The sequence below is a fragment of the Protomyctophum bolini genome (genome assembly GCF_963924005.1).
Source record: "Protomyctophum bolini genome assembly, chromosome: 19".
NCBI lineage: Eukaryota > Metazoa > Chordata > Actinopteri > Myctophiformes > Myctophidae > Protomyctophum > Protomyctophum bolini.
Window position 1 is genome coordinate 37,692,199 of NC_137880.1, and position 9,504 is coordinate 37,701,702.

At 40.4% G+C, this 9,504-nt stretch overlaps 1 protein-coding gene across 1 annotated transcript; it reads right to left on the bottom strand.

The window, feature by feature from the left end:
• Positions 1–1,854: 1,854 nt before the first annotated feature.
• Positions 1,855–9,031, bottom strand: LOC308334708 (prospero homeobox protein 1-like; the record flags this gene model as incomplete). Its single annotated transcript, XM_080791512.1, has 5 exons — positions 1,855–2,016; positions 5,593–5,787; positions 7,394–7,495; positions 8,558–8,739; positions 8,866–9,031. 5 exons carry the CDS (start codon positions 9,029–9,031, stop codon positions 1,855–1,857), a joined length of 807 nt encoding a protein of 268 aa, XP_080647638.1.
• Positions 9,032–9,504: the final 473 nt, after the last annotated feature.

The following is a 9,504-nucleotide window of genomic DNA, read 5'->3' on the forward strand; positions in this document are numbered from 1 at the left end:
GACATTGCTTTATGGAGTGACGATTGGATGTTCCAGAAAACGGATCAGTAATGAATGTAATCAGTAATCACATTACTGCTCACAGTAATGTGAGCCAAGGCTTAATGGGGTTTTCTTTATTTCGACAATATACTGCCAATACATCCGGCCTCATGCCCAAAGATCAGTACCCAAAGTTGTGGACGTTCATGATAGAAATCCACATTGTTACATATTTACTCTTAAGAATTGTATGAGTGAATTATCATATTTTGCATGTTTTTATTTTTTGTTCCAAAAGTCCAGGACATCTTGTAAAATGTCAAAATTATTAGATTGGAGTAAAATGTAATTCGAAAAAAGAAAAGAAAAAACAGGATTATTGCCTACTATCAACCACTATCACGGCAAGTACATTTGCACAGATTTTGGTTACAGGAAAATGTTCCTTTGTATATCCATTCACTGAAGTATTGTGTGTACAGTAGCAGGCCTCTGTTGTCTGTGGAGTGGTCAGAAGTAACTGCTGAACATATGTTGGATCAACGGCTGACTACAAAACGAGCACCATGTGTGAACCTTTTATCGGGATGTACACATATATTAATATTATGTAGTGAGCGTTCCAACATTTGAGATGTTTTTTCATCTTAAATGACGGTGTGTAAGGATGCAGCATTAAGCATTTTCACTTCACTTGTAGTTTTATTGTGACATTTGTTTCTGTGAAATTACTCTTCGACTTTTTTCCATGACACGAGTTGTTCGTTCATTCTGTGCGAGTGCACACCGAGTTACTAATGAATGTATTACTACACTTTCTCCAAGCAATTTGAGCTGTCATACCTGTACCTGCTGTATGAGAATAGTTGACACGAAGGGAGGGGAAAAAAATACAGTCCTGTTCATAAATGACAAGAGATACTGAACGCCAACAGTTAAAAGGCTCAAAACCAAATATTTCAGAGAGACTCAAGACGAGAACTTCAGGATCATAAATGGGCCCACATTGATGCTGGGATAAAGGCAGATGAAGCAAGGAACCGTATTTAACTGCACCTGGTAATGGTGAAAGAAGACCTCGCATGTTTGATTAAAATCAGATGAGGGTCTAAAGACTAACGGGTAAGTTTTAAGAAGAAGAGGGACGTTCTAATTCAAAATATAATTAATTTTGCATTCTGTAAGAACAATTTTGCACGCAATATTCATCGTTATTACATTTGCTTTATTGTGAACACTTGGTTATTAAATCATTTTGGTACTTGTGTGTGTCGTGTGTAATTTATGTATTCTATTACTGTGTGTGTGCTCTTTGTTGACTCGTGTGGAGTATAATGGCATGTGATTTTTCCTTCCCCCCCCTTTTGTGCCTCTAGAGCAAGTGGCTTTCTAACACTGGCTCTAGTCTAGATGGAAAGAACACTATTAAAATGCAGTCATGATAGCTAAACGGATTCTGGTGTACATTTTGGCAAAGTCACCCGTAACACATCAACTGCACTTTTGAAACATTTTAGCATCAGTATTCATTCAGTAACTCCAATCGTAGACTTGAAAGAACTGCTACTTTTGCTGGGATCATTTCAGCGATTATAGAAAAAAAATACATTGTTTAATTGCACCGACCCATCACATGATTTACAAATTATTCAAAAGGAAAGGACTTCATGTACTGCCTTCATATTGTTTATTATAGGTACTTTTGGGCCATTACGATCGTAGGTGTGCTTGTCCATGAGAACTGGCTTCATCAGGGCTCAGTGGCTCACAGACAATAATAATTCAGCAAACATTATAAAAAAAAAAAAAAATGAGCAGTGAATATATATTGCAAACAAACATGTCACAGAACATGAAGTGTATTCTTCACAACTAGTACTGCCTCTTGAATTCAGATGGTATTTCACTGTCCAGTTTACATATTACCTTGTAGATTCCCTTCTTCCACGAAGGGTCACGGTCATGTCCCATCGCAATGGCGATGTAGAATTCTCTCACTGTAATCTCGGCAACTTCAAGGAATCGATCAGGAACCTGTTTTTTATAAACAGAGCAATGTCTTATAACTATTGTGTTCAGATATACAGTACTGTGTGTGTGAGAGTGATGAGTTGAATGTGTACATTACTGATATTCTGAATTGTTATCCTGTTAAGGTAAGTCACAAAAACAAAACGGGCTTGGCCTAAAACACACAAAAGATGATGCTGTCATTTTTGCAGAGTGGTTTGGAGGGGGAGGCCAAATCACTTAACGCTGAGTAACTCCCTTTACTTGTCTTATAGAAAACCATTGGTCAATTTGAATGTAATATAACACATTTCTTTCCTCTGTTACCTGTTGGTGAAGCTGCAGCTGTCGTGTGAATTGAGAATTAGTTAATCATCGGCGTGTATCCATACATAATCCACGTGATGTAATCCAATGATGTCCCTTTGAGAGTTCAACGTCAAAGGTCACCTACTAAAGCCCACTTAAGTAAAAATGTGTAATGTTGCGAAACGTGAGCCTGTAATTATTTTCACTATTTAAACACTATTCTTCACCCTTAATGACATCGAAAAATAGGGGATGCCAGGTTGAAGTCGTTAAAGAAACTTCAAAAGGAAATGCTGCCCTAACTTCCTATACTGTACTTGTCTAAGTCCAGGCTTAGTTGGACTACGTTTTCTTTTTTTTTACTAATCTAGAATTACCGGTGTGGTCATTGGGCACATTCTAATACACTTAGGAGGAAGTTTAGATACTTGTAATCAATACTTGACTTGTAAACTCAAGGTATTGTAAATGACTAATTAGGTTTCCTGTGATGTGTCAATAGTAATATCTTTGGTTTAGGATAGTCTTGTATGTATAGTGTTAGGTTTGTTAATGGTATAGTAGTTTCCACCAAAGTACTCACATTTCTTTTTTACTTCATTAGTAAAAGTACAAAAGTATTGGTATCAAAATGTACTTAAAGTAGAATGTACTCATGCAGAATACCGTTTCACGAGTTTTTAAATGTATAACGTATGAAAAATAGCTGATCTGATGCAACATTGTGATCTTGCAGATCTGCTCTTTTCAAATGGACGAAATATAGGGCTGAAGTGGTTAGTGTGTTTTGTAACGATAATGTAAAAAAAATTGTAAAAATAAAGTAAATAGTTAACTCGGGTTTTCAAATAATTGTAGGAAATTAGTAGGAAATAATTGGAAATCTGGTAAAGTAAAAATCACACCCGTGTGAAGTGAGGGGCGCTAAAGTCTAACTCAAGTTGTTTAGGTGATGTAAAAAAAAAACAGTGCCAACAACACAAACATTAAATTCTCTTTTCTTAATGTACTTAGTTAAGTTTACACCACTCAGACGCGTGCCTCTTATCGCTACAGACGTCCCTGTATGTAAAGTATTCTGACCAGAGGGTTCATCATTATTGTATTGCAATAATCATTACAAATACAAAGCCTTGGCCCGGACCTCGCTGACCTAGCGGTCCAGGCACCTGGGCTCAGTATAGCCCGACAGCGTGTTGACGGGTTCGAGTCCCGATCCCGACGGCCTCTGCTGGGGGTCACGCCCCAGCTCTCAACTCCCCACTTCCTGTCAACCTTACTGTTCTGTCAATCAATCAATCAATCAATCAATAAAGGCATAAAAAGCCCAAAAATAAATATAACTGCTGTATATCCTGGGATTGAATTAGCCTTTGAACCTGTTGCATGTTGTCGTGTCTCCCTGTCTTCTGTCCTGTATCATTCTGTCCATGCCTAATTTATAGGCCCTACTTTGCATTGTCTCGCACAGTGTCTCACTACAAATACGAAATAACATCTACAAGATCACAGTGCTTTTTTAACTTGTAGTGTGGCGATTTTAGGTGCGTAACAGGCACGCATAGTGTATACTTATTTTCGAATCATAATTGTGTTACGATTATGTTTTGGGGTTTTTTTTGTTATCAAATTTGTGAATTCCCAAAATGACAAATTGTATACAAAGACATTTCACCAACTGATTTGAGCTAATCTGTTGGTAATTCAAACAACTTGAATGAACATGAGATTATTTAGTGTCAAGATGGTCATAATAGGCTAGTGGACAATAATTTGATTTAACTTTAACGGTTACAAAGATGTGGCCCTCAGACAACATTAATGAATGCAGTGAGTGGTTGGGAATGTGCACTGAACTCCTAACCTCTGGCACCTGAGCATATACCTATTCTGGGATCTACAAGCTCAATGCATTGCAAAGAAACGAGTTGTGCACTTGTAGATCGGCAATTTTCACAGAGATTTGTTGTAGAGAGAAAAAGCTTGGTGTACTGTACAATAGTACAAAGCCGACCACACGGTCATTGGAATAAATAAACAAAAAGAAACTTGTATTGGGTGTTTTGTAATGGTGTTAAATATTGATCACTGCTATTCCTTCTCAAGGATAAAATGCTGTATATATGCTCATGAATATTGATTTGATGGAGTATTTTCACCAAGGAATAATGTGTTTTCTGCTCATCACATTACACTTCTTGACCTGGCAGTAGATCTCTTTAGAAGTCATTTTTAACGTGCCAAGCCCGAAGGGCCGATGGTCCCTTATTGTGTTTGTCTGGTTTTTTTTTCTTCTGTGAATATGGCAGTTCTGGCTGAACCGTGCAGTTGGTTTTCCGCGAAACGCTGCAATATGATAAAGGGCTATACCAAACGGTGAAGACGCGAAGCCCACAACCATTGTCCAAAGGGTGGCGCTATAGCACTCAATTTGAAATACAAACTTTGCTCAATGCGAAACCGTGCAGTCGCTTGTTACGAAATGCAGCAATATGGTAGAGGGCCATGTCGCCCTGCTTAGAGACACCAAGCCCACAACTATTGACCAAAGGGTGGCGCTACAGCGGTCAATTGAACGTTTTGAACAGGCATAGCTCATGAACCATTTGAACGCTATAGCGATACAACTTCTGTGTCTCCTCACGAGAAACAAATGTGGTTTTGGGATTTGGGACCTGTGACCCTTAGACCCACCGTTTTTTGTTTATTATTATTTATTCTTTTTGCTCAGCCGTTTTCACACCGACACCGTAGTCTGTACTGCACTGTTACACTAAGTACTCAGCCTCCCATCATGCACCTGTGCACAGTGTGAAGCTCAACAGCGCCACTTTGTCACCTGCTGGTACCCTAAACAGACATAGAGACATACATAGATTGCTGGTCATTGGAGTGGCTGCACCACTCAAACACCCAGTGAGAAGAAGTGAAATAATTAAAGGACCACTTCACCACTTTTCAACCTATCTTCATATAATAGGTCCTCACTAATGATCATGATAAAATGACATTTTTTCCCCTACTCAGTCTGTGTCTCATAGAAGGGCTGTGGGCAGTTCAGAAACCCGTCCACCACTACTGAGGTTAGGTCAGGGTCAGCTATTTAAAATGCTCATTAATTATATGGTCTTCTTTCTCTCAACTTCAATGTTTCTATGGCTTATTGTGCATATTGCATGCATGCATATATTTTTCTTAGTGCTTTTTGCAGCTATATTTAGTATATTTCTGTACCGAATCATTCACAATTTTTTGTGTGATTCTGGGAATGGAAATCTGCTCATATGTCACCTGGAAATCACTGGCTTTGTTGTAGTGCATGTTGAGAGCTCTGAAAAGTTCCGATTCTCTTCCAACAGTCAAATCCCCGACATCGGCCACTCCTTCCGTGAAGGCGTGACGGGCATGCTTCTCCATCTGGATGTAGTAGAACTCCCGGAAGTTACTGAACCACTTGATGAGCTGCGAGGTGATGCAACGAGTGAACTGGGAAACAACGCGAACACAGGTGGGTGAGACAATGCAATCAGTGGCGTGCACAGATAGACACTAGGGAGTGCCCTTTTGGCAATTGAAAGAAAAAAAATCACACCTGTGTGAACCGAGTGGTGCAACTCCCCTCTCTCCCCCCCTCCTCTCTCTCTCTCTCTCTCTCTCTCTGCTCCGTCAGATTAGCTTTATTATGGATATCAATCCGCGTCGCTGAGAACTATTTTTTCATTATTATTTTGGCTCGGCCTTTCCTTCTTTAGCGAACCTAGAGAGTCAGAAGTTGGATTTGCGTCCAGCAGGTGGCAGCCATGTCACATACTTCTCTCGTTCCAATTTCACGCATGCACACCACTCGTGCTCATACAGGTACACAAACAGGTACACGGACATTGCTGGTTGTAGGAGTGATTGCACCACTCAAAAAGAACATGGTGACAATTCTTGATAAAAAAAAAACCTAATATATTATTTAGGCCCCAAAATCTATAAATCTCACACTATTAAGGCACACACACTATTACTATATCACACTATTAAGGCAACCGGCCGGTTCCATGCGCTGCACAAGGTGCCCTTTTTTCACTTGAGCACCTGCCCCTCTAAATGTGACTGTGCACGCCACTGAATGCAATGATGTCTGAAGATAATGAATGATGTTTGAGTTAACGCATGTTTGAGTTAAGTTTGTCACAATTATTTACTTAATTATTTCAGTGGAACTTGAGTTGGTTTTGAATGTTTGGTTTATGACTATTAGATTCCCCCCCCCCCCCCCCCCCCCCCCATGAAAGATAAATTACAATAAACCATATTTTTATACTGTAGGTCACGTGTTGTCGTCGTTATTCTTTTTACTTTACAGAAATGATATTGTCAAGATGATATATTTACTGGCAATCATAAAGTTATAACTGACTCAATGTTAATTGAAACTTGTCTACCACAACCATACAAAATAAAACTGTTACAGACCCATAAGGGTCCACTTGGTTCTAAACTATCATTTAGCTGGGTACCCCCTGGAACTCCCTCAAGGACCCCACCGCCTGTCTGAGCAGCTTACATTATTTGTGATTAATGCTATAATATAAATCAGTGGTTTTCAACCCGTTTCATTTCGAGGCCCACTATTTATTCTGCGTTTTGAGCCACGGACCACCATTTATTTGATGACATTAATAGCCTCTTATACCCAAAACAAAAGAATATTTTGTTGTCGTAGGTATAAGATTTTGTCTACAATTCCATGCTTTTGGGAAACGTTCATCAAAATAACAATTCTTCTACATTCTCGAATTGTAAATGAAGTAATGCGGATGTTTAACAATAATGTAATTCTTGAGAGAGTAAAATTTGGTTTGATTTTACCCTCTCAAGAGTTAAAGATGTATAAGGGTCCATTCGGTTACCAACTCGTCATCGTTTAGCTGGAGACCACCTGGAACCTTGTTAAGGAGGTGGTCCTTAACAAGGTTCCAGGTGGTCCCCGGACCACTGGTTGAAAACCACTGCTATAAATGATTGCAATCACTCCTGTAAATTACAATTTAAAATGAGCTTATTGCATTTGTCTATTGAAACTATATACCCCCATACCTACCTGCACATCATGGAAGAAGGTTTTCAGCACCAGGGAGCTGGGGTATCGAGTGAAGAAGAACATGAGCTTTGCTTTCTTCAGATGATTGGTGGTTAGGCCCTCCTACACAAAGCACTGTTAAGGATACACACCACTTATACAAGAACACATGGACAAAAGAATAACATAGACAACAGCAGCACTTTGGTAACGTACATGGGGAACATATTTTCTCTACAGGCAATCATTTCAATCCAGGACAGGAAGATATGTTGCAATATTTGACAAGAACAATTTATAATCTTATTGAAGGTGGTAAACTACAGTATATCGCCAAGCTATTGTCCTTAAAGAGAGTAAAGTATCATGAACAGACAATCTTTACACCACATGTCAGTGGTGGTGATGACAAGGTTTGATCCTAGAGCTTCAAATAAGTTCTTATATGGCATATATGTATGTATATATTCTATAGCTGTTAATTTTTTTAATGAAAATGTCTGCTTAGAGAGTAGATAACATAATTTATAAGGAAATGTGTCTGTGTCTTATAAAAAAAAGTTTGAATTAAGCAGTATATTGGGTAACAAAAAACCTTTGATATTATCTTTAGAACACTTTATAAAAGGATACATTCACAACATAGACGTTATTCTTCACCGTACCGTGTAGATCGTCACAGTCAATCTTGACATGCGGGGCACACTCGTAAATCATCTTGGGATCCGTCGCCATAGATATGTTGGGACTTCTTCTGATTGATCTAGTAGAGTTAAGCTTTGTCCTCATTTGGACTGAGCTACATGGCATATGGACTGCATCCATCGTTGGGTGACGTGCCCCGCCAGGCCTTCCGTCTTGGAAGAATCTGAGGCTGTTGTTTCTGGGGGTTTTCTCTAAAGCCTTATCTTCATGCAGAGCAACATGACAGCTATGCAATGGCAGGGGAGACTTGGAATGATGGTGGTGGTGAGCTCTTGCTAGGGGCAGGAGGAGATCAGCAACATGAGATTTGTCCGGTGGAGACAACTTTTTCACGACCAGGGAGAGAGCATCTGTTTGAACCTGTGGGACAACAACATGGGCCTGTGTTGTCTCAGGACAGGAAAGACTCGATGTGCTGTCTCTACAAAAACACGAGCGCTCTCCTTGAAGGTGAAGAAGCTTATCAGTCAGTAGACCTACATTCCCATTCGGTGGCCGCCGCTGTAAGAGCGGCATGTGTTTGAAAATGGAGTCGATTCTCGTGCTGAGAGCTTGTGACAGCTCATATTTCAAAAGGTCCGCCATCAGTTTGTTTACCTTGTCAGGTTTGGATCTAAAGTAATTAATCAGTGTCAAGTCTTTCCATCCTCGGTACGTCTTATCTGAGGGGGTCTCGAGCGCATTGCGCGGACCTGTAAGAGTATCCTGTGGCCATGTGTTGTTATGACAATCATCCCAGGTGAGATGGTTCTGCTCAAGAGTCCCGGCTTCGCCAACCTCAGACTCACTTGCTTGATCATCTTCAAGGGCACCCGCTCCACTTCTCTCTGAGTGGTTGTAATGGTGGAGCTGAGGGCACTCCTGTGCCCTTTTGCCTCCCTGCATGTTGTTGCCTGATGATGCCTCGTCTTGACTTGCCTCCGTGCTCACATGTCTTGTTGGGGAGCCTGCCATGCTTCTGATGATGTGTTCTACCCTGGCACGCTTCGCTTGATGGCCACTATTCAGGGGCCAGTCAGGAGGAGGAGGAGGAGGACCACTGACTCCAGGGGATGAGTACCGCCTCGCGGGGGACGGTCCCGTGTTGCTAGCATGTTCGTATGGATCCGTTGGGTTTGAGCTATTGCTGTTATGATAAGTGTTATCTAGTGGCCTCCTCTTTCCCCTGACGCCTTCATGTGAAATAAGGGAAATACCTGCAGGTTCACCTGAATTAGAAGACGGTGTTGGGTTGGGTTGAAAAGACTGGTAATGTTCTGGATTGTAGTCCTCAAGGTGGAGGCCGTTGTAGGAACACATGTTCTCCTTGACTCCTTATATCCCAAAGCCTTGGATCAAACCTGGTTAAATTAAGGTAAGACGTTTAAAACCCATTCTGTACGGGAACCCCTTTTGGTGTTTTAACTAAGCAATATGTTATATTTTAG